This window comes from Muscardinus avellanarius (assembly GCF_963383645.1).
Source record: "Muscardinus avellanarius genome assembly, chromosome: 6".
NCBI lineage: Eukaryota > Metazoa > Chordata > Mammalia > Rodentia > Gliridae > Muscardinus > Muscardinus avellanarius.
The window spans coordinates 33,774,221-33,801,337 of record NC_137791.1 but is presented as its reverse complement, the minus strand read 5'-3'; the positions used below and the strand labels follow the sequence as shown (position 1 = coordinate 33,801,337).

The 27,117-nt window shown below is 34.7% G+C and overlaps 1 protein-coding gene across 3 annotated transcripts in view; it reads left to right on the top strand.

The window, feature by feature from the left end:
- Positions 1-27,117, top strand: part of FSTL5 (follistatin like 5) — a gene marked incomplete at both ends in the record, with an annotated part of 758,080 nt that overhangs the window by 609,026 nt on the left and 121,937 nt on the right. For 2 of the 3 annotated variants that reach the window (XM_080697086.1, XM_080697085.1), the window contains one exon: positions 25,125-25,151. The exons of the other annotated variant lie outside the window; for it this stretch is intronic. In XM_080697086.1, coding sequence (XP_080553212.1) covers positions 25,125-25,151 — 27 coding nt within the window. The remainder of the gene's footprint in view (positions 1-25,124; positions 25,152-27,117) is intronic. 3 annotated transcript variants of the gene reach the window in all.

Sequence of the window (27,117 nt, the reverse complement as noted above, 5' to 3'; positions counted from 1 at the left end):
ATCCAGAGGCCTTCTACATCCAGGCTACACTCCCAGACCTATTTTATATTTTATTTGGAAACAGAGTCTCACTAAATTGCTGAGAGCCTCACTAAGTACCTGAGGTTGGCTTCGAACCTGTGCGATACTCCTGTCATAGCCTACCAAGTACTGAGATTATAAGCATGCGCCACCATGCCTGACTCTATTTGACTATTTTAAAATTAAAGGAAGGCCGGATGTGGTGGCACATGCTTGTAATCCCTGCGCTTGGCAGGCTGAGACAGGAGGATCACACGGGTTCGAAGCCAGCCTCAGCTACTCAGTGAGGCTTCCAGCAACTTAGTGAGACCCTGTTTCCAAATAAAATATTAAAAAAAAAAGGTCTGGGAGTATAGCCCGGAGGTAGAAAGCCTCTGGGTTCCACCCCCAGTACCACCAAAACATTAAAATAATAATAATAATAATAATAATAATAATAATAATAATAATAAATTAAATTAAAGGAAGTAATCTTAGAATAAGTTAATACCTGATCTTTTTACATATAAAGCCAGTTGAATATGAAATTATTAACTTGAAAAAAGAAGATATTGCCAGGTGTGGTGGTGCACACTTGTAATCCCCACGCTTAGGAGGCAGAGACAGGAGGATCACGCAGGTTCAAAGTCAGCCGTGCTGGTTTAAGAGACCCTGTTTCCAAATAAAAAGTATAAAATAGGTCTGGGAGTGTAGCCCGGAGGTAGTAGGGTTTCCAGGAACCCAGCAGTACCACCAAAAAAAAAAAGAAAGAAAGAAAAAAAGAAAGAAAGAAAGAAAGAAAGAAAGAAAGAAAGAAAGAAAGAAAGAAAGAAAGGAAAATAGAAAGAAAGAAAGAAAGAAAGAAAGAAAGAAAAGAAAGAAAGAAAGAAAAAGAAAGAAAGAAAGAAAGAAAGAAAGAAAGAAAGAAAGAAAGAAAGAAAGAAAGAAGATACTGGTAATATAAACTAATTAATCCTTATTTCCTTTGCATTTTTAAAGAAAGAAGAAAATAATTATTTCAAAAAGGAAGAGAAACGTAATGAAATCTCATATTCTAAATATAGGATTAAATAAAAATATAGGATTCTGTAATAATGTCTACAGAGGGTAATAAATTAAAAATAGTTTATATTCAGGTATAAGTGAAGTCACATTAAGCAGTCATCAATTTATTATTATTTCTAGACTCAATGTGAGCCAGGTACCGAATTTATCCAATTAATAATTATTTTCTTTACATTCAACAAATACTAAATAATTGAGTAATTAGAAATAAGGAAAATCTATCATAAATTTTAAGGTAGAAATATCACAGCCAGGGGGAATTTTAATTAATCTTGATAGTTCTGTGCTCAGTATAGAAATCAACAAAGCCAAATAAAACATATTTAATGATAATATAAATCAAATGAAAATTGTTAATTTTTATTTAATATTTATTTAATATTATTTAATAGTGCCATATTAATTATATTTAGGAGTATACTATTCAGATTTCTTTTTAAAAATTCCAGAATCTATTTAATACTTATGATAGACATTTACATGTTAATAAGTTTAATACAATATAAAATGTTTGAGATCATCAGAATCATGTCAAATTTTTACCATGCTGGGTAATGGTTTTTTCTTTTGTAATGTTTTATTATTTATAATAAGTTCAAATGTTTGTGCTTCTTAATTTGGCCAATGACATTGTCACATTGGTAAAGTAGCTTGTTCTGTAAATTTATTTTTGTCATTAGATCCAGAGCAAGTTAAGGCTCTGTGCCTCATGATAACCATATCTCACAGCTATATTTTTGAAAAATAATAACTTTTGCAATAATAATTAATTAAATCTGTTTCTAACAATTTTCCAGTTTTGCACAATAGAGGAGTTTTGTTACATAAGATTCTGTATGGTCTAAATGTCATACAGAATATATTTAAACACATAATAAATTGACAAGTTATACCAGTCGCAAGCAATTAGGCATCACTATTACCTATACAATTCTTTATAACTTATTGTCTAAATTTGCTTTACAAGACATTATTTACCCCTGTAGAGTGTCCTAGTTCATCTGCTATTATACAATGAAAAGTTGCCTAATTTATTTCATGAGAAATGACAATGACATTTTATTTATACTTTAAGCATGCAGATTAAATAATTTTTTGTACAGTAAATGCACTGATCATAAATCTCTATGTGAACATGTAAAAATCAGAGTATAAGCATAATATCTGGACTGTCCTCAAAAAACTCTGTGTTGAAGGCTTGTTCCGCAGCTGCTGGCACTGCTGGGAGGTGATGGGGTTTTAGCAACTGGGGTCTAGTTGAAGGAATTAGGTAACTGGGGCATGACTTTGAAGAATCTATTTTCCCCTGGATTTTTCTTCACTCTCCTTTTTGCTTGCTGGTTGGTAGTAGGTGAGAAGTTGCCCTACAACATATCCTTCCCCATGATGTCATATCTCATCATAGGCTCAGAGTAATGGGCCAAGTGACCATGGACTTGAGATCTCTGAATCCATGAGCCATATATATATGTGTGTGTGTGTATATATATATATATATATATATATATATATATATACACACACACACATTACATATACATATACATATACATATATAATATATATGTGTGTATATATATTTATATATACCATATATACACATATATGGTATATATAAATATATACCATATATATGTGTGTGTGTGTGTGTGTGTGTGTGTGTGTGTGTGTATATATATATATATATATATACTAAAAAGAGGCCCTGCCGGGTGTGGTGGTGCATGCTTGTAATCCCCGCGCTTGCGAGGCGGAGACAGGAGGATCTCGCGCTGGTTCAAAGCCCGCCTCGCTGGCTTAAGAGACCCTGTTTCCAAAAATAAAAAGTATAAAATAGGTCTGGAAGTGTAGCCTGGAGGTAGAAGGGCTTCCAGGAACCCCAATACCACCAAAAAAAGAAAAAAAGAGGCCCTGCTTTCTTTATACTAGTGGGTATGTTTATATTAGTACAAACAAAGCTGAGTCTTTTTAGTATATATTTTTTTGTGGTACTAGGATAGAACCCAGGGGCTTTCTGCCTCCAGGCTACATTCCCAGATCTGGTTTTTTTTGTTGTTTTTTTTTTGGTGGTACTGTGGTTCCTGGAAGCCCTTCTACCTCTGGGATACATTCCCACGGGCTACACTCCCAGACCTATTTTTTAACATTTTTATGTGGAAACAGAGTCTCTTAAACCAGCAAGGCTGGCTTCTAACCAGCGCGATCCTCCTGTCTCCGCCTCCCATGCGCGGGGATTACAAGCGTGCGCCACCACGCCCGGCTTCCCGGATCTATTTTATATTTTATTTGAAAACAGAGTCTCACTAAGTTGCTGATAGCCTCACTAAGTAAGTGAGGCTGGCTTTGAACCTGATTGATTCTCCTGTTTCAGCCTCCCAAGTACCTTTAAGATTTAATAATTTCAGAGGCTTTCTTTAAATTTAGTGACTTGTCAAATAACTGTGTATATTTTTAACTGGAATAAACATCATAATTTTCTTAAAGTTTTCTAATAAAGGAATGCTGACAGATAATAGTATAAATATGTGAAGAGTATATCTGCATGTCATACTGACACCTGTTTATCAAGATATATATATATATATATATATGAAGGATAGACAAGAGAGTGAGTCTGATTATGTTTTGCCTCCTTATTTTCCAGCTATGTGTACATTTTCATATTTGTACTTTACATACGGAATGTTAAATGTTAAATACAAAATTTCTTTAGAAACTCTTTTTTAGCATGCAGTAAAATTATATGCCAACAGGAATAATCTTTTCCCTAAATTTATCTACTCTCTATTACATAGTGTCCAATACCATAGGTTTCCAATTGACTCTGGTATAAAGCATATTACCTCTTGGGAATATTCCTGTAAATTAAAATTTTAATACAAACAAAATTATTAATGAACACAATATTTAAGTTTCATCTGTGGCATATCCTAATAGTCAAAATATGTTTTGAAATTTAACTTGAATTCAGAAGCCTATGGTTATAATATAAAGAAAAATGTTATTTTTAAATTTTATTATTATATGATATTCAAGTAAAGATTCTGTGTATGTGTGTAGGTATAATATATAACACATAGTGAAACCATTATTGTAGCAATTGCAATTATATTAATATTAGTATCAGAATATAATTTCAGTGTTAACTTTTGTAAGGCAAAAAAAAATCAGAGAAATAATGTGATTACATTAAAAGTAAAAAGCCTTTTTGTTTGTTTGTATAATTTTTTGAGATAGGGTATTGCTGTGTTGCCCAGGCTTATCTCTAACTCCTAGATGCAAGAGATTCTCCCCAGAAGTTCATACTATAGGTGCCTCGCTACCAACCCCAGCAAGAAATTCTGATCATAAAAAATAAATTTGCCTTAAGGATATCATCAATATAATAACTGACAAAAACCTATTATCTCTCTTTTTTTTTTTGCAGTACTAGGGATGGAACTCAGGGACACTATATCTCTGAGCTACACTTCCAGCCCTAAATTTTAGCCTTTTAAATGTTCAAACAAGGTCTTACTGAGTTACAAACAGCATTGTTAAGTAGCTGAGGCTGTCCGTGAACCATGATCTTCTGGTCTCAGCCTCCCAAATGCTGGGATTACAAGCTTGTGCTACCCTGCCCAAAGGAACCAATAATTTGAGTAAACAAACAGCTCAAAAGCAAACCCATCTGTAGTTTTACAAAAGCATCAGAGATGAGGAAAACTGAAGTTTAAATATATATTGTACAAAGATGTTATTCCTCAATAGTTATCAAGAAAACATACCTTAAAACCACAGAGAAATCCTAGTATCATGTGTGCGTATGCGTGTGTGTGTGTTCCTGAGGTGTGATACCAGGGATGCTCTACTACTGAGATACATCCTCAACATTTTTATTTTTAAATTTTGAGACAGAGGTTCTCCAAGTTGCCAAGGCTGGCCTCAAATTTGTAATCTTCCTGCATCAGCCTTACAAGCCACTGGAGAGAAATGCTATTCCATATCCTCTAAAGTAACAAAAAATAAAAAGCTCCACAATACTAAGACTTATTGAAGTTTAGAAATATAGGAATAATTTTACGTGGCTGGTATTGCTGTAGTTTTACCGCACTTTGAAAATTATTTTGGCAATATATTATTAATTAGACTTGAATTTTTATATTCCTTAGTAGCCAGAAATCCCACACTTTAGAAAAACATTGAATTTCCACACATTCAGAAACCATTCAGCAAGAAGCTATCATGTTTCAAATTTTTCTCTGTAATTTTGAAGCTTTTTAATTCGCCCTCAATTCCTCCCATTCCTTCATTATAACCAAATTGACTTGGTTTTATAAATACTCTTTGCAATGTCTATAATTTTAAGTATATGATTTAAATGCATGTGAAATGTATGCATATTACTGTGAATATCATTACAATACTACTCCAGAATTAACTGTTTCTTAAATAGCCTTTAGAGACAAAATATTTAAAAATTTTAGAGAGTAAATAAAATCTTTTATTATAAGAAAAATAAAATATTTACAGAGAACAGAGTAGGTTTGCTCATTCATACCTGTTACAAACAAGCATGTTACTATCATGTGGCCAACAGTGAAGAAATCAATTATTCACATTCAGAGTGAGTAGAAATAAAGAACAACTCTAATGCACATCTGAAACAAGCAATTATCATAATTCACACATAAGGTAAATATGATGGAATTTCATACCCCCCCAAAAAATTCAACTGAGTTGAATAGTGTAATTTGAGCTAGTGAAAGAAGAGCTTCTCTTTGGTGGCTGTAGTGATGCTTCCACAGCTAAAGACTATAAAGAGTACCAAACCTAAGGAAGAGTCATGAAATATGTGATGCATTTAATTAAATTTGTGGTCATATTATTTCTGATCATTAGTATGATAATAAAAATATATTCTTGGAATTTACACCATTAGGTAAAAATAGATCACTGTATACAAGTAGATTACCTGTACACATGGCAACAGCCAAATCAGAAAAGATACATGCTGTATTTCTGCAAATGTAATTTTTCTATGTAATTTAGATTTAGGGTTTATTTAAGAGATAGCAAAATTATTTTTTATAATGAGTAATCATGTTACAGTAGTCAAAGGCTAAAATGATGCCTTAGGCTGTTTATGCTTATTTATTTGCAACCATTAATTAGAGCAAAAGTGACACCAGAAAGAATCTCTTATGATGATAGATAGATGATAATCTACTGTCAACTTTTCAAGCATTTTGACTCCACTGGTATCTTTTCTTCATTCTTCTCTGCACATGTAATTGGTAGAATATTGGTCAAAAAGACAATTTTGGCAACAGATCCTAATCTGAAACCATTTTGAGTAATAATTAAAATAAGTAGATGTTATGCTCATCAGTTTACTTTTAGAACATTATCTTACTTGATATTATTTAATTACCCTCTTATATTTTGAACACATGCTTCTTTTATTTTGATTTTAGATTAAGCTATTATAAAAATTAACTAAATTGCAGTCATTTGTGGAAGTGAATTTATCGTGAAATCAATGCTTTTAAATACTTGACAGCATTTAGTATATAATGAGGCCCTAACAAATGTTGCTTCTAATTAGCATCATTGTTACTGGTCTGTGTCAATGACTATTAGCTTTAAATATTTTAAAATATATTGAATAGTAGGTAAAAAGGATTTAAACTATGTATAGGATCATTCAAGAAAGGGTAACAAATTACATACTTTATATTTATATTTAATATCAAAACATTTTAAAGTTCAATATATTTAGGAATTGCTTACCCTTTTATTAGAATTTATGGGGCTTGACTCTTGTGTTATCTTAGGTGTCTTATTACTCTCTACAAAGCTAAATTTTATTTTCTATCTTATATTGACACAACTTACTTACTTCTCGATTTGAGAAATCACTTCAAAATGAACATAAGATTTATAGGTATTAAAATCTGTCAAATTACCTTTGTTCTTCCTTTTGGTAGAGTAAGTGTAGATAAGTTCTAAAAAGATTGTATGCATACGTACACAACTGTGTCTATAAGAGGAAACATGTTTTTATATAATTTTCTCAAAGTCATGCATGATCACAACTTATTTTCAAGTGAGCACTAATTAAAGGTTCCTTCGTGTCTAGACAGTGTTATCAGGAGACTTTCACTGCAAATCCTCACATTTCTCTGCAAACTTTCATTTCTGCCATAGCCGCGCTTGGCTATACTGCTGCTACTTGGCCTAGTTTCTTTTCTTGTCACTTCACTGCAAAGCATCTTTGACCCCATTCTTTTTTCTCTTTCCAGTAACTGCATCTGCTGAATTGATACTACTGTCTATTTGTTCTATACTTTTTGTTTTGAGAAGCATCTGGCATTGTTCTTTCTTATTAAATTAGAAACTAGATTGAAGTAGCAGATGGAAAGAATGAGAGAGAGAACAAGCAGGAGTAAACAGGAACAGAGTAGATTTCTGTTGTTATTTTCTAGCACATTTTCTCTGCTGAAAGAATTGGAAATATCAGAACAACACTTAGTTGTAGTATTAATGTTTAAAAGAAAAAAAAAACAAGAGTGATAAAATAATTTAGGTAGTAACTCCAAATTTCTAATCTAAATTTGTGGTGATGGAGCATCGTTTTTCTTTACCCAGTCTTAGATATCAATGTTTGCTATGGTTTGAATGTCTCCTCTACAAGTCATGTTCAGATTTCATTACCAATGTGTATGTATTTAGCTTGATGTCCTTGAAGATTTTAACTGAAACTGCTTTGATTACCCCCTTATTAACTCTGGTTCGCTTTCCCTGCATAATTTCTCAGCATGATTTAGATAAACAAACACATCAGAGTGGCTTGTGGAGTTTTATCACAGGACCTAAGTGTAGCTTGAGATAAAGTCAGTTCATTCTGGCTTGAACAATATATAGGTTTCTGTTTCTGATTTGAACAGCTCAGATGACTTGGTCTAGCTCCTCACAGGCCCATGTTGCTGTGGGTAAGTCCATAAATTGTACTATATGAAATCCTGAGTCTATCTGCCTCATTTTTTGTTCTCCCAGAACCTTTGTTCAATTCTAATAAATTTGGTCCAGGTTGATCCAGAACACAGTGTACCGACACTGGAGCTGTGCTTTTAAAAGGTTACAGTGGATTAAGACCCTAGTCAAGAAAGTAGGTTAATTATATTGGGCCAGGATTTAAAAAAAAAAGAGGTCAGCTTGCGTGGATTTCTCTTGGTTTCTCCCTATTTTTCTCTTGCCATGTATTAACCTACTCTATTTTATAATGTAGCAGGGAGGCACATGCGAGATGCTGGTACATTTGGATTGGACTTCCTAGTGGTGCAAACTGTTAAGAAATAAGTATACAATATTTAGTCTATTGTATTTTATTATAGTAGCAGAGCTAACTAAAACAATGTCATTCATTCATGCTCCAATTTTTCCTGCTGACTTGAAAAAGTAGAATTGTGGCTCCCAAACTTTTTAAAAAACACATAAAACAGAAAAATAATGATATGGCAACCAGAAAAGGGTTTAGGCTCCTGCAAGATTGAAGCTCTACAACAAGGCAGCATGATCAAAAGATTTAATGCAGCCACCTATGAATCATGTTAATTATGACAGGAAAAACAAAACAAACATCTGTTCTAATCTCTTTTATACATAATTGGAGAATAACAACCTCAAAGTTATAGACTTCATAATTTAATACTCATTTACTATATAACTGGAATGTAATATTTTTTCTGAAGATAATATAGATCTTGTAATGAATATGTCGTCCAGTGTATCAGATACCTAATAATGACAACTGACTCTTTTATTATTAAAGCATTTTAATAAATTACCTTATTTTATATGTTAAGAGCTTATAATTATGTTCAAAGTGAAATATTTTATACTAAATATGCTATCACTATGAGGAAATGCATTTAGAGAGCTGAATTATATTAGGTATGCAGTAGCAATAAGATAGTTAACTATAAAACAGCATGCTATAGTACTGAATATATCTTTTCCTTGGTTACTCATGTGTAACCTGCTTGGCTTTTCAATTAAATACTTAGTTTGCTTGTCCTTTTCCTTTTCTAAAAGCTTAAAGTTTTTACCAATGCAAGATATTTTTGAAAAAGTACATTTATATAAGGATAACATTTAATCTAGATGTCTTATTGACAGCTTCCTTTTTGGATTTAAGAAAATAACTTCAGCAGATAAATGAAAAAGGGCAACCTCAAAAAAATGTACATAAAAATTTAATGTATCTGAAAAAAGGCATGCTTAGTGTTATGCTACTTAACATTTCTTTAAATGTACATATGGGGAATGAAACAAGACATTTAAACCATGCTATTTTTAGGCTAGAAACTATATTAGATATGTCAAGTAGATTGCCTGCCATATGCCTAATTTGGAGCCACTTTTATGTGAACCCATCACTCTTAGTACTGATTGATGACTCTCTACCCTCTTAGTCCACAAAATCCCAATGTGGTATATAATGACAGCTGATTAGATCATAGTTCCCAGCGTACATGGAATATATAACCAGAAACTGGCCAGGAAACTAAGATCTTTATTTCTGCAAAGTGATGAGATAGTATAATCAGATTCTTTTGGGGTTGAGAATTGGAACCCAGAATTTATGCGCGGGGATTACAAGTGTGCGCCACCACGCCCAGCTGGAAGACTCATTTCTAAAAAGGTTCACTTATATGGCTTGCAAGTTAGGGCTGGCTGCTAGCAATAAGCATTAGTTCTTTACTTACTTCTCACCAGAGTTCTTCAGCGTCTTCCTATCTTGGCAGTGGAATCCTTTCTAATTAATGATTTAAAAAGCAAGGCAGACATCTTTATGAATAATCATTTGTTCTCATCTCCATCTTGCTTTCTGTATGATGGAGACATAAGTGCTTCAATGTAAAAAGAGACTACAAGATTGAACATGACAAAGGGACAATGATCAACAGTCAGACTTGGACCACACACAGTTGCAGGGTAACAGTCTGCCTGCCGCTAAATAATCGTAACTTCAAGAAAACTTTCCTAGTTCATATCCTCCAAGCAAGATTGCCAAAAACGTAGCTTCTTTTTATATGGAAATCCTAAGCTCACTGCTATCAAGAAGTGGCTTAGCTTTCATAATTCTTTGAACAAATGATTGATTAAAATTTGTATATAACAAACAATAAAAAGTGACATTAATAGCTGTGGATAGGAGAAACCTGGCCTTCTGCCTTCCTCATGTACCCTGTCAATGTATATAGGTGGCAAAGTTACTTCTTTTGTTTTGTTTTTCATATCTGGAAAATGTATCACAAGGACATTAGACAATTAAACAAAATTTCTCCAGTAATTGACATTTAGCAGTGACTCAGTAGGTATCAGATATATATATTCTTGATAGAAGTCAACATGATAAAATACATAAAATAATAGGAAAGTATGCAAAAGAAAACACTGCATAAAAGTATTACCTGGACCTTTTTATGTATAGTAATTTTTCTTAATAACATCAAGAAAACAAAATTATTAAAAAATTCCTCTTGGATACTAAATTATCATATGTGCTAATTAGAAAAATTAAGATAGTGAACTTTTAAGCTCTCTTTTTTTTTTTTCTGTTTTGTTTTGTTTTGGTTTTTTTTGGTGGTACTGGGTGTGGAACCAAGGGTCTTTTCTATCCCCGTGCTATACTCCAAAACCTATTTTATATTTTATTTGGAAACAGGGTCTCACTAAGTTGCTGAGAGCCTCACTAAGTAGCTGAGGCTGGCTTTGAACCTGTGCCATCGTCCGTCTCAGCCTCCCAAACTTTTAAGCTTTTTTATCATAAGGATTTTTAATACTTTTATTAGTGCATTATAGTTTCACTTTGTAATGCAGTTCATAGTGTTAGCACTTAATGAGTTTTCCCCCAGCTTCCTTCCTCCTCCTGTCTTCCTCATACAAGATACTGAGACTGATAGTTGTACTTTGTAAGCTTTTTGTAATTCTCTTAGTTATTTAAAAATTCAGCATATGCTTTTAATAAAAACAAGTTTTATTTCAAACAATTTTTTCACTCTTCATATTTTCCTAGCTCCTCACTATTTAATATGTACTTAAGTATATTATATATATATATATATATATATATATATATATATATATATATTTGTATTATATAGGCAGTTTTAACATATAAAATAGTTATATTTAAATATAGTAGAAACTAAAATAATATCCTGTCCTTGAGGAAAAGACTACTTTAAAATATTATCCAACATCAAGAAATTATTGTTAAGTATTTTATATGATAAATTATAAATTGCAATTTAAAAGTTCAAATATATTAAATATGCTGATATAGGGGCATTCTTATAATTATTTAATTTATAATTCAGTTAAATTGGCTTTTCCTTAAAGATATAAAACAATAGTTTGACAAGATATCAAATAAATGAATAGGAGAGTCACTGATATCAAACATAAACTTAGCTTCTGAAATGTTAGCAACCACAAAATTAAATATATATGTATTTATATTTATATATTTATATTCATATATATTTATAAATTTATATGGCTACACATTTTATGTAAAGCAGTTCATGTAGAAAATATCTTAATGTCTTATAAAAAAAAAACTAATTGGCCATTTCCCACAATTAGAAGTGGACCATTCTAGACATTCTCTGGACCATAATCCCTCCCTTCTAACATGGCCTTTTCTCATTACTCAACTTGGGAAATAAATATTTTATTCTTTTCTTAAAAAAGAGAGAAAGAAAATAGAGTATAAGAGAATAGAAATTAACTTTCTCCTAGCACAAATTTCTGTTACATGAACTATCACAGACAAATGAGTTAGCAAGAGGAATTATGAACATTGAAGGAGGTGAATTTTGTTTGATGGTTTTGTTTTGTGGTGCTGGAGATTGAACCCAAGGGTGTTATAACTCTGAGGTATATCCCCAACCCTTTTTATTTTTTATTTTGAAATAGGGTCTAAGTTGTTGATGCCGAGACTGGATGCACTTGCCATCCTCCTGTCTCAGCCTCCCAAATACTGGGATTATAGATGTATGCCACCAAGCCTGTTGAGGTAAAAAAATTTAAAGTATTCCACATGGTTCCTGGAACACACATATAATACACATAAACACATATATGAGTATGTGCTTGTATACATGTGTACTTATAATTTTAATTTTGAATAGTTTTTGTGCATTATAATTACACATAACAGTGATATTCAAAGTGATATATATTGGTGTATTTTCCTCCTCAACTCACACAACTATCTTCTTGCTCCTTTACTGTACATGTTAGTGAGACTGGTAGTGATACCTTTATATCTGAACAAGAAATTACTTGGTCTATTTCCTTCTTCACACCTCCTTTTTCCTTCTCATCCTTAGTACTCCCAACCCCTTTCAACTATTCTATTCATCTTTCCTTCTTTCTTTCTTCCTTTCTTTCTCTTTTGTGGTACTGAGGATTGAACCCAGGGGCATTCTATCTCCGAACTACACCCCCAGCCTTTCTTTCTTCCTTTCTTTCTTTCTTCCTTCCTTTCTTTCTCTCTCTTTCTTTCTTTCTTTCTTTCTTTCTTTCTTTCTTTCTTTCTTTCTTGGTATTGGGGTTCCTGGAAACACTTCTGCCATGAACCGGCTCAGTCGGAGCACTGGAGACTGTGGGGACAGATTTCTTGGAAGATGGGCAAAGAAATTCAGCTGTTTTCTACAGAGGTTTTTCTGCAGCGATTTCTCCCCCTTAATGAAATAAACTCCTTCAAATCCCTGTTCATGGCACTAAATGAGGGGATTTTTCTCTGAGACCTGAGAGAGAAAAACCTGAAATGACTGGACACGGACAATTGCCTCCTCTCGTTCAACTGACAAAATTTATTTCCCAAAACCAAGATTTTTATATCCTTCCCCAGTGAGATTCCTAGTAAAAAAGTATAAACACCAAAGAACAATAGTGAAGCATAGAGTGAAGGACATGTAAATCACCAACCATAAATAAGACAAAAGTAAGGCCTGTGATGTCACAGGTCTTTGTGATTAAGATCAGCCACCTGACCTTGCAGGTGGGTCTTTATGATTAAGATCAGCCCCCTGACCTTGCAGGTGGGTCTTAGGGGGCAAATTCCAGAAAGGACAGGAGTCACACCCAGAGTTTTTTGGAGAATACATCTTTTAGAATCTCCTTTAACCCTTTCGGAACCTTCCATTCCTTAGGCTTTGTCCATGTCCTTCTTTGTCTACTAACTTCTTTGAGCTGGATGGGGATGATGTTGGAGGTCCCAGCTTTCATGCATGTAGTTGGCATGGGGGAATCCATGCCGTGTACGTCTATGATGATCCAGAGGGCTGCAATGGATGTCTGTCAGGTTCTGTCTGCAACACTATCTGATGTCTGAAAGCTTCAATCCTATGGGGCAACACTCACAATACAGTTTAGCAGACAGGGCCCCAAAGCATCATGACAAGGAAACACAGGCAAGTTGATTCCTATAATTATTCTCTGATAAATATCATTGCAGACTTTAGAGTCTTTAGATTTAATTGTCAGATCTACTCTCCTCTTGGTAATGCACAAGCAGTAGGCTTATTAGAAACCTACTCCTCTTTTAATAATCTATCTTCATCACATCCCACAAACCTTTCTGCAACTTACTTTTTTAACCTTCTGCTTTTTATCCTGGTCCTTTCTTTCCCATTTGGGACAATCTTAGGATAAACTTTACTTCATACAAAATGCTTTCTTATTCTCACAAGATTTCCTTTCTTTATTTCCATCAAAACTTCATACGGGCACACTTATTATATCTGTCTTTTGTTCTGACATACTTATTCCTTAGCCAGGTGGTGCCTCTTTGTCTCCGGGCAGTGCACGTACTAAGTGCAAGGGTCAAGAATCTACCTGGCCCTCGGCTCTATTGTATTGGGCAGTATTGGTTGCTCATCAACGAGGGTGCTTTGAAGCTGCACACAAAGTTTACCTTTCCTATATCCAGGCCGGATCACAAGGAGAGGAGGTAAACAGAGGCACCAGTTGCCTTTCTTGTAGTTTTAGGGCTAATGGCCTCAGTTGACTCTTAAGGCTTTTACTATAGGTTAATGATTAGAGTCAAAGGCAAAGATAGAGAGGAACTCTGCATTGTAATTAATGCAGCCTGAATGCTTGCACAGCACCTAAGCTCTGACTATTACAGCTTGGAGCAAGGCAGGGGGAGCCTAAGGGCCCAGACATATTGCCAGAAAATTTATCTTCCATGGAATCAGTTTCTCCCACAGTCCTGATTTTACATCACTGGAGCAATTTGTGTGGAAAGTTAAGAGAATTGTTACCAAAAGGACAGTAGCTATGAAAGAATATCTAAGAGCAAGGAATATTCTGACCAGGGAAAATGCTCCCTCAGGGCTTTTCCTCCTTGAGGTTTGCCACGTCATGCGTGCAGGGTCATGCACGCGAACTCCAAGGGAGGGCCGTGGCACTGATCTCCATAGTGGCTGAACTCCCACCAACAGTATAAAAGAGTTTCTCTTTCCCCGCATCCTTGCCAGCAATTGTCGTTGTTTGATTTATTTATGCTTGCCACTCTGATTGGGATTAGATGGAATCTCAGCATAGTTTTGATTTGCATCTCCCTGATGGCTAGTGATGTTGAACATCTTTTTATGTATCTATTGGCCATTTGTATATCTTCTTTTTGAAGTGTCTATTCATTTCAATTGCCCATTTCTTGATTGGGTTGTTTGTTTTGCTAGTGTATAGTCTTTTGAGCTTTTTGTATATTCTGCATATTATCCCCCTATCAGAGTGGTGGATGGTAAAGATATTCTTCCATTCTGTAGGCTTCCTCTTTAGGTTCTTGATGGTTTCCTTTGATGAGAGAAACTTTTTAGCTTAAAGAGATCCCACTTATTAGTTCTTGCTTTAATTTCCTGTGCTGTGGAAGTCTTATTGAGAAAGTTACTCCCTGTGCCTATATGGTGGAGTGTTGATCCTATGCCTTTCTCTAATAACTTCACAGTCTCTGGTCTAATTTCTAAGTCTTTGATCCATCTCGAGTTGATTCCTGTGCATGGTGAGAAGTAAGGATTCAGATCCAACTTTCTACAAATGGATAACCAGTTTTCCCAGCAACATTTGTTGAAAAGGCTGTCTTTTCTCCATTGTATGAGTTTGGCCCCTTTGTCAAAGATCAATTGACTATAGATGTTTGGGTTTGTTTCTGTATCTTCTCTTCTGTTACACTGGTCAGTCTGCCTATTGTTGTGCCAATACCATGATTTTTTTTTACTACTATTGCTCTATAGTATAATTTGAAGTCCGGGATTCAGATGCCTCCTGCCTGTTTCTTGTTGCTGAGAATTGCTTTGGCTATTCTGGGTCTTTTCTTTCTCCATACAAAATCCATAACTGATTTTTCCAGATCTATGAGAAATGTTGTTGGTGTTTTAATATGGATTGCACTGAATCTATAGATCACTTTTGGCAGAATGGCCATCTTGATGGTATTTTTTCTGCATATCCGCGAGCAAGGGAGATCTTTCCATCTTCCAAGGTCTTCTTCAATTTCTTTCTTTAATGTTTTATAGTTGTTTATGTAGAGGTCTTTTACATCTTTGGTTAGGTTTATTCCTAGGTATTTTATTGGTTTAGAGGTTATAGTAAATGGAATAGTTTTCTTTATTTCTTTCGTTGTGGATTCAGTGTTGGCATAAAGAAAAGCAACTGATTTCTTTAGATTGATTTTGTATCCTGCAACTTTGCTGAATTGGTTATTCAGCTCCAGAAGTCTTTTGGTTGAGTTCATTGGATCTTCTAGAAAAAGAATCATATCATCTGCAAATAAGGATAGTTTTAGGTCCTCTCTTTTTATTTGAATTCCTTTGATTTCCTTCTCTTGTCTTATTGCTGTGGCAAGAGTCTCAAGGACCATATTGAAAAGGAGAGGTGATAATGGGCATCCTTGTCTTGTGCCTGATTTTAAAGGGAATTCTTGCAGTTTTTCTCCATTCAATATGATGTTGGCTTTGGGTTTATTGTATATAGCCTTAATAATGTTGAAATATGTTCCTCCTATCCCAATATTCTGCAGTGTTTTTAACATAAATGGGTGTTGGATTTTGTCAAATGCTTTTTCAATATCTATTAATATGATCCTGTGGTTTTTGTTCTTAGTTCTATTCATGTGGTGAATAACATGTATTGATTTGCATATGTTGAACCAGCCTTGCTTTTCTGGGATGAAACCAACTTGGTCTTGTTGTACAATTCTCTTGATACGGTTTTGAATGTGTATAGCTAGTATTTTGTTTAGAATTTTTGCGTCTATGTTCATTAAAGATATTAGTCTATAATTTTGCTTTCTTCAAGTATCTTTATTTGGTTTGGGGTTTAATATGATACTGGCCTCATAAAGAATTTGGGAGAATTCCATTGATTTAAATTTCCCGGAACAAGTTGTGAAGTATTGGTATTAGTTCTTCACTGAAAGTTTAGTAGAATTCATCTGGGAACCCATCAGGGCCTGGGCTTTCCTTTGTTGGCAGAATTTTTATTGCTGTTTCTATTTCTTTGTTTGCTATTCATTGGTTTAGGCTCGCTATGTCCTCTTGGTTCAGTTTAGGTAGGTTATATGTGCTTAGAAATATATCGATTTCTTCCATGTTTTCCTGTCTGTTGGAATATAAATTCTGCAAATAGTTTCTGATAATCCTTTGAATTTCCCCTCTGTCTGTGGCGATGTCTCTTTTTTACATTCCTGATTTTAATAATTTGAGTTGATTCTCTCTTTCTTTTTATTAGGTTGGCCAGGGGTTTGTCAATCCTGTTAATCTCAGTGAACCAGCTTTTTGTTTTATTGATTCTTTGCATTCTTTTTTTTTCTGTTCTCTATTTCATTTATTTCTGCTCTGATTTTTAAAGATTTCCTTACTTCTGCTGGCTTTGGTTTGAGACTGTTGCAGTCTTTCTGGTCCTTGAGTTGTGTCATTAGGTTGTTTGCTTGGTGGCTTTCTGTTCTTCTTATGTGGGCACTTAATGCTATGAAATTTCCTCTCAACACTGCCTTCAAAGTGTACCATAGATTTTGGTAAGTTGTTTCTCTATTTTCATTTAATTCCATAAATTTCTTTATTTCCCCCCTAATTTCTGCTCTTATCCACTCATCCTTCAAGAGTGTATCATTCAATCTCCATGTATTTAAATAGTTTATTTTGGGTTTCCTGTTGTTGATGTCTACTTTCATTCCATTATGGTCTGAAAAGATGCAGGGAATTATATTACATTTTTTCAATTTGCCAGTGCTTGCTTTGTGTCCCAGAATGTGATCTATTTTTGAGAAAGTGCCATGGGCTGCTGAGAAGAATGTGTATTCTGTTGTTCCTGGTTGAAATATTCTGTATATGTCTATTAAGTCCATTTGGTTTATAATTTCCATCAGTTCTGCAGAGTCTTTACTCATATATTGCCTTAAAGGTCTATCCAGTGGTGTGAGAGTTATATTGAAGTCTCCCACTATTATTGTATTTGGGTCTATTTGAGATCTTATGTCCAAAAGGGTTTGTTTTACAAATGTGGATGTACCCACATTCAGGGCATAAATATTTACTATCATTATATCTTCTTGGTGGATTGTTCCTTTTAATAAAAGGAAGTGCCCTTCTTTGTCTCTTCTGATGTGTTTTAGCTTAAAGTCTAATATCTTTGGATATCATTGTTGCTACTCCTGCCCATTTTTGGTCCCCATTTGCATGATATATGTTTTTCCATTTTTTTCACTTTCAGTCTGTGAATGTCTTTTGCTTTAAGGTGTGTTTCTTACAAACAGCATATATTTGGATTACATTTTTTAATCGACATTGCCAACCTGTGGCTTTTGATTGGAGAGTTAAGTCCTTTTTTTTTAATCAATGATTTTTTAATTATTTTTTTAAATTGGTGCATTGTAATCATATATCACATTGGAATACAAGACTGGAGAGGATACACAAGTACACATCATCCAATTAGCCCTCATCCAGACCCCATCCCATTCCCTCCCCCTCCCTCGATCCCATGCTTTTTTGGTGATTAACTTTAATACATTTGTTATGTACCTCAGAGGCCCTAGTAGTGGCTTTGCCTCACGGCAGGCTCCAATCCCGGCCTTGCTGGCCCCGGCACCGGCCTAACCCCTCAGCAGGCTCCTATCCTGGCCTTGGAGGCCCCAGCACCGGCTTTGCCTCATGGCAGGCTCCAATGACGGCCTCGCTGGCCCCAACACCTGTCTAACCCCTCAGCAGGCTCCGATCCGGCCTCGGAGGCCTCAGTAGCGGCCTTGCCTCATGGAAGGCTCCGATGCCGGCTGCTGGTCCCGGCACCGGCCTAACACTTTGGCAGGCTCCGATCCCGGCCTCAGAGACCCCAGCACCGGCCTTGCCTCACAGCAGGCTCTATGCTGGCCATTGGCCCCAGCACCAGCCTAACCCCTTGGCAGGCTATTATCCCGGCCTCGGAGGCCCAAGCACCAGCCTTGCCTCATGGCAGGCTCCGATGCTGGCTGCTGGCCCCGGCATTGGCTTAAATCCTTGGCAAGCTCTTATCCCAGCCTTGGAGGCCCCAGTAGTGGCCTTGCCTCATGGCAGGTTCCGATGCCAGCCTCACTGGCCCCAGCACCAGCCTAACCCCTTAGCAGGCTCTGATCCTGGCCTCAGAGTCCTCAGTAGCGGCCTTGCCTCACGGAAGGCTCCGATGCTGGCCGCTGGCCCCGGCACCGGCCTAACCTCCTGGCAGGCTCCAATCCCAGCCTCGGAGGCCCCAGTAGCAGCCTTGCCTCACGGCAGGCTTCGATGCCAGCCATTGGCCCAGACACTGGCCTAACCCCTCAGCAGGCTCCGATCCTGGCCTCACTGGCCCCAGCACCAGCCTAACCCTTAGGCAGGCTCTGATCCTGGCCTCGGAGGCTCCAGCACTGGCCTTGCCTCATGGCAGGCTCCAATCCCAACTTTGCTGTGTCCGTCGCCGGCCTCACCCCTCGGCAGGCTCTAATCCGAGCACCCTCTTCGCCCAACCAATTGTCCCACGTTCTCGAGGGTGCATGGTGGTAGCATTCTGCCTCTTGGGTTATTATTTCAAAGATTCCAGGTATAATGCATCAGCTCTCTGCCTCCCCTGACTACTGGCCATTGTCCAGTGTACTGAGTACTTTCAGTGTACTTAGTACACTGCCATTGCCACTGCCTCCACCATTTAAAATCTTTCCCAAGCTCTTTTTCCACTCTGAATGTTGTCAGTGTTCCTAAGCATGCGTGACGGTAGCATTCGACATTTGGTGTAATTTCTCCAAAAAAAAAATAAGGTTGGTAGGATCTGATTTCTGCTTCTCCCAAATACAAGTCTCCACCGCCATCACGGAGACCACTTTCAATACCACCTTTCTCCTTGGTCTCCGCTAAACTCTCTCCTTACAGATGATGTCCAAGATTCTTAACAATATAGAGAAACAGCACTTCTCCTTCACGGGAAATTTTTCCATAAGTTCCAGTGCATTTGGAAAAGTTTTGTCTGCATCTCCAGTATCCTGGCATCCGCAACAGCCTTCTTAACCCCTCTCCGATATTTTTCCTTTTTTTCTTTTTTTTTTTTTTCCTTTTTTTTCTTAATAAGAAAAGACAGTATGTGTGGTTTGAGGAGGTAGTGGGATCAGGCACTCAGTAGCACTGTGACGTGACCCGGTTTCTCCATGGGTCCAGCGTGCTCTGTACTACTCCGCCTGGGGCCCAGAGTCCCGCGACCTGGTCCCCGGCTGGTGTGCTCCGAGCAACCCCTGCTCGGGACCCAGGGTCTTACTGGGCCCGGTTTATCCAGGGGTCTGGCATGCTATGCACAGTCCAGCCTGGGGCCTAGAGTCCCGCGACCCGGGCCCTGGCTGGCATGCCCTGCGCCACCCCTGCCCGGGACCGAGGGTATTGGGCCCGGTTTCTCCAGGGGTCTGGCGTGCTACACGCGGTCCGGCCCGAGGCCCAGAGTCCCGCGACCTGGGCCCTGGCTGGCGTGTTCCGCGCGATCCCTGCCTGGGACCCAGCGTCTTACTGTGCCCGGCTGAGTTAAGTCCTTTGATGATCAGTGTTACTACTGAAATGTGTTGTTTGTTTCCTGTCATTTTGTGTTCTATCTTCTGTTGGAAATAGTATTATTTCTTCATACTTAGATGCCCTGCTGATCAACTTCATCTCTTCTCTGGTTCTGGAGCCTGCTTCTTTTTTCTTCTTTATGGTTTATTTCTTTAAGTTTTTTCTCTAGTGTTGGTTTAGAATTCATAATTTTATTTATTTATTTATTTATTTATTTATTTATTTATTTTTTGGTGGTACTGGGGGTGGAAACCAGAGGCTTTCTAATTCCGAGCTATACTCCCAGACCCCTTTTATATTTTATATTTGGAAACAGTGTCTCACTAAGTTGCTGAGAGCCTAAGTAGCTGAGGCCGGCTTCGAACCTGTGCGATCCTCCTGTCTCAGCCTCCCAAGAGCAGGGATTACAAGTGTGCACCACCACGCCTAGCAAATTCATGAATTTTTTGAAGTTCTGCTTATCTTGAAACATTTTAGTTTTCCCATCAATTTTGAATAATAGTTTTGTTGGATATTGCAGTTTTGGTTGGAAGTTGTTTTCTTCTAGTATTTGAATCACATCATACCAGTCTGTCCTGGCATTCATGACTTGGGATGTGTAGTCTGGAGTGATTCGTATTGTTGTGTCTCTATATGTCACCCATCCTTTTGTTCTCACTGCTTTTAAGATTCTTTCCTTGACGTCTATGTTGGTCATTTTATTATATGATATGGGGATGTTCTTCTTTGATCTTGTCTTTGTGGTGTTCTGTATGTTGCCTGAACTTGAAGATCCAAGTCTCTTTCCACGTTTGGAAAATTCTCTGAATTTATCTAATTCTCTGAATTTATATCTAATCAAGTTAGATAAAATTTACGCACATTATTCCATAAAACACAGAGATGGGATATTCCCAAACTCATTTCACAAATTCAGTATCACCTTGATATTAAAACTAAAGATACTTTAAGAAAATAAAAATGTAGACTAATACCTTTGATGAACATAGAGGTTACTAGTCTTACTCAAATTAGCAAGTTGTATTCAAAATCAAATAAAAAAGATTGTCCATCATGACCAAGTTGGCTTCATTAAAGAGATGCAAGTTTTGTGCAAGTCAATAAATGTAATTTATCATATAAATAGAACTAAGGGCAAATATCATTGCATCATTTCAATAGATGTAGAAAAAGCACTTGAAAAAGTCTCAACAACCATTCATGTTAAAATCACTGACAAAATTATGCATCATAAAGTCAGTATAAGACAAACCAAAAGCTAATATTTTACTGAATAGGAGAGAAAACTGAAAGCATTTTTTATAAAATTGAGAATAAGAAAAAGATGCTCACTATCACCACTCCTGTTTAATATGGTATTTAAAAATTTAGCTAAAGAAATAGGCAATTGAAGAAAATTAAGTGGATACAAATAGAGAAGAAATAATTGAGTTGATCTATATTTGCAGATGACAAAATCCTATACAAAGAAAACCTAGAAGTCTCAACCAGATTTCTATAGCTGCTAAATATTTTTAGGAAAATACCCAGATACAGAATTAGTTTACAAACTGGGCATGGTGGTGCACACTTGTAATCCCAGCATGTGGGAGTCTGAGAGAGAAGGTTTACAGCTCTCAGAAGCCTTAGCTATTACTATTTAGTGAGGCCCTTGTAACTCAGTAAAACCTTGTTTTAAAATAAATAATACAAAATAGGATTGGGGGTGTAGCTCAGAGGTAGAATGCCTCTAGGTTCCATCCCCAGTATTACCAAAATAAAATAGCTTAAAAAAATCAGCATCTTTTCTATTTTTTATACACTAATAACTGATCTACTAAGAAATGAATTTCAAAGCAATTTATTTCATAACAGAAAAAAGAAGTCTTAGGAATAAATCTCACCAAGGCAATATCCAGATTATCAAATTTACTGGTAAAAATTCTAAATTATTCTTAAGCAACTGTAACTACAATAATTTCTCCCTTTCTTGCTTCTTTCTCCCTTTCTCTCTCTCTCTCTCTCTCTCTCTCTCTCTCTCTCTCTCTCTCTATATATATATATATATATATATATATATTTTTTTTTTTTTTTTTTTTTTTTTTTTTCAGTAAGGACAATTAAGGCTCTGCATTATCATTATCCTTTGACAAAAACTCTTTGGGTGTGTATCTTATGTTTGCTTTTTTTCTTATGTTTTATATAAGTGTGGTTATAGTTATTTTTTAAATTTAAAAGGTATTGGTGAATTTTATGGCTTCAGTCATTTGTGTATTTGCTTATTTACTTTATTGTTGTCTGAAAATGCCTAAAATATTCTTCCTATTGGAATATATCTATAGAATTGAGAGAAAGATTTTTATTTTGTAGTTTAATTTGTGGCCATACATGAAAGTTTTTCAATAAAACTTGAAAATGAAATACTTTCTTTTTGTATGGTAAAGCTTTTACTATAAATATGTTAATTCAATCCTAATACTGTTGGAACTTTTTTCTCTTTCTTCTTTCATTTTTCCAGTAGTGACACTGATGTGTTACAGAAACATACTGTAGCTGACTATGGTGGTGCATGTCTGTAACCTCAGGCTTGGGATGCTAAGACAGAAAAAATGTGAATTTGAGGCTAGCCTTAGCAATTCAGCAAGACCCCCAGCATATTAGCAATTTTTTACTTCATAAAACAACAACAAAATTAAAATGACCTGGGTGTGTAGCTCTAAGGTAGAATGTCCCTAATGCAACAAACAAAAAATAAATAAAAATAAAAAGAAGCATATTGTGTTTGTGGTTTTATTGAGAACATGTCTTATCCTTAAAGTTTTGCCATACACACACACACACATGCACACACACACACACACACACACACACACACAACCACAGTTTTGTTATATATATATTTATATATATATACATATATATATATTTGTTATATATATATATATATATATATATATATATATATATATATATATAGTAATGGGGATGGAACCCAGGGTCATTTCACCTCTGAGCTACATCCCCAACCTATTTTTTAGTCTTTTTGTTTTTGAAACAAGGTCTTACTGAGTTGCAAAGGGCCTTGCTAAGTAGTTTAGGCTGTCCAAGAACCACAATCCTCCAATCTCAGCCTCCTGAATGCTGGGATTATAAGCATGTGTGTCTGACACACACTTGATAATAAAGCTCACTAAGTAGATGGATGGAAATATGAGGAAACATATGCCTCATGACCTTTACCTGAAAATCAGAGAACGAATGAAGGCTACTCATGGCTCAATTCTTAGTGAGTCCACAGAACAAAATTTAACTTCTTTTACATTGTGTACACCTAATTCTACCATGAAAAATTTCTCTACCTACATTTTCTATCAGTTTTACCCTTCAATTATACCATATTTATTAAATTTCTTTAATATGTTTTTGTTGAGATATTTGGTGTGTGTGTGTGTGTGTGTGTGTGTGTGTGTGTGTGTTATGTAGAATATACTTGTGTGTGTAGAATATACTCTCTCTATCCCTATTCCCCAAGATCTTTCAATAAGCTTGAGTAATACTCCTTGGCTTTGAGGATATCTACCACAGTGAAGTTGTCTGTGTTACCCAACCTCTGCCTCTCCATACTTGCTGGGCTTCGTATTTTCCTCCTCTATGTCAGCTATGACATGGTTTTAACTATTTATTTCCACTGTTATTTGCTCTCACAATCCTATAGATTCTTCTTGAGAATAAGACCTGTCCTTTTTTAATTGAATAGATTTAATTGGTAAATCAAGCTAGTATATGCGGAAAGTATAGGACATGATGATCAGGTATATGTTTTTAATATATAATGATTGTCACAATAGAGAGAATTAAATCTTTGATGTTTAGGAAACTACCAGAACTTGTCCATCTTACATCTAGATGTTGGCACTATTTTCATATTTTTTCCAAGCACATTGTGGATAATAAGAACAACCAAAAGTATTTTGGAGAAATATATACATCACATATATGTTTGATCAAATATTATTAAGAAATTATCAACACTTCAAATCACAAAAATGTTTACTCTTAAAGATTTGCTTTTGAAATAAATAAAAGAGATTCTGAAAATTGCATAACTAAAAACTTAAGTCTCAAGTAAGGAGTGTTAGACACTTTCATAGTTCTGTAAAATGTACATGTGGAGTTAAAAAAAGTGGTATGATCAAAATACTCAGAGTAATTAGATGTTTATAAAGTTTTCGATTAATTACATTTTCATTTTATTTATATGGTTTTGATTTAAAATATACTAATTTTGTGTTACTTCAAATTGTAAAAAAGATGAACATTTCCTTTAGAATATTTTAGTTTGTATTTCTTCTTTATTTTTGTCTTAATAGTTTAACTCTTTATTGATTAGTTCCTATGTAGTATTTATAAAACTATTGTCCAGTATTTTGTGAAACAAGCAATATATAATTAGATATGTCTTCATTTTGTCTAGTTAATACAGTGAATACATATATTCCTTAAAAATAAGAACATTCTGTGTTTGACATCCTGCAAGAATTTTTCTTGTTCAGTAATATTCTATGTTTGGGGGAATATTATATACTGATTGTTCAGAATTTAAAATATTATAAAGTTTTTAAGAGTAAATTTAAGAAAATTGTCAACTAAGTAGTTTTAATGACCAGTGCTTGTTCTGAAAATATATTTCAATAAAGTTAAATTAAATATTCTGTTCTTTTCAATGATGCATGAAATATTCTGTCTATTAAAATTATTCTAAATAATAATTGGCTATATCAAGAAATTCTCAGAAAGCAATACCAATGTGCACCAATATTTTATTGTTTTATTAATTTAAAACAGCTCATTGAATTCAGTGTTACTAATGCCATGTATATGTTTTTATATTCTATCATAGACAATTTGAACTCTGTCTTATTTATATTATTGTGCCATCTGTTTTACTCATTTCTCTTTTTCTCCTTTTTTAACATGCTGCAGTAGCTAACATATTATGGAGAGAAGAAGGTACTAATTTCAATGATTTTAATATTATTACAACTATTTTACTTGATAGTATTAGATTTTTATTTATCACTAGCTTATTACCTTATCTTATATTTTTAATCAATATTATATTTGATTATATTTTAATGTTCTTATGCAAATAAGATACTATTAAAGATTTTTTTACTTGATATTGCTTTGATTTTTATTGCTGTATAACCAGACAGTTTCATTACACTATATTGAAGTACAAAAAGTATAAATTTAGTTCAAAAAATATAAGCAATTGCAATGAGGATAATTTACATAATTAGCCTTCATTAAGTATGAGTAAGAATAATTATAAAATCTACTGCTTTATCAAGGGAACATAATAAACTATTTAAGAAGGCAGGTTACAAACTTAAACAACCTTGTTTCAAATGTAGTCTTACCATTAGAGTATGTATAGCAATTGACCAGATTTTTTAAGTTTCAATCCTATTTCAAAAATAAGTATAGTTCCTGCATTCAATAATAGGTATCTACAGTCATTTTGTATGACATTTTTTTGTTCTCACTTAATCAAAATAACCTGGAAATAATGTGTTTGTTCATGTAGTCAAATCACATCAATTGTCTTTCAATTAAAATCTTAGGACACAAATGTCTGTAGCCTCAACTGCACTCCTGGTGAGCAATGGTCAAAATTATCTTCACAATATATCTTAAACTTCCTCTTCCCCAGTTAGAGCATCCTAAAGGAACCCAATTGGCGCTTCCAAGGAGAGCCAGTGTCCCAAGACTCGGCTCATTCTGGAGTCAGTCACTTCTGCTTTCAATTCTGAAGCATACCACCTATTTTTTCTCTTACTATTTGTAACTTCTTGGATCTTTTGTATAAGCTCCTTAAAAAACCTGACTTATTGACTATATTCTGGTGTAACTATATGCTTGCCTTCTATTTCTCTTGGAAATTGCACATTGATTGCACATAATTTAACCTTTATTGAAAATAACAATAATTTATCTGTAAGATATACAGAAATGAAATATTTATATTGCATTTTAGAATTTAATTTTATTATATCATTGAAATGGAAGATACAATATCTAAGGCTGTCAGAGGTCAATTACCTCACATATGACTTTGATGGCTTATTTTTAGTAAAATGAGATGAATTATTTTACTTCAATAAACCAGATATTTTAACACAATATATTATATAAAATTGGCATTCTCCATGCAAATATGTTATATGTGAATCAACATAAAGATGTGAGGCAAATTTTCTTTACAGTTTGCATTTGTTTAAAAAATGGCAAGAATATTATTTATATATAATAACTTTCAAGGTATAGCAGTAGTATAATAATATTCTTCAAGTCACTCTCAAAAACATAGAAGGACTTAGGATAGATTAAAATCACACTAAGATTCATTATATAAAACCATTTTCTTCTGTTAGTTTTAGAAATTATATTTTCAGTATGAATAATATTATTATTCTTCATGGTTTTGGTTGACACACCATGATCCTTAAAATAACTATTTAGTATATTTTAAGGAAATTTTAAGATATATACAAGAAATATTTTTGAGAAAATGTGAAAAATTTAATTTCATGTGTAATTATCATCAGAATTTTTACTTAAGATTTAAAGTATGTTAAAGAAAAGATATTTGATTATGATTCATAAACATTTGTAAATTATTTTTATTCTGCAGTTACTGGAGGGGCATTGCAATAAAAACTTATTGTGTCTACTAAAAGTAGGAATGGTGATGAAAGATAATAGATGAGCTTGAGGAATCATTGAATCCAAACAGTTTGCCTAATTATTTCATAGAAATTAATTGAAATATTAGCTGCACAAAGCTTCCCAAACAAATTTATATGGCCATTTTTGAAAAACTGAATAATAATAACAAATATGAACTAAGATTTCTTTTTTTTTTTTTGGTGGTACTGGGGATGGAACCCTTCTACCTCTGGGCTACACTTCC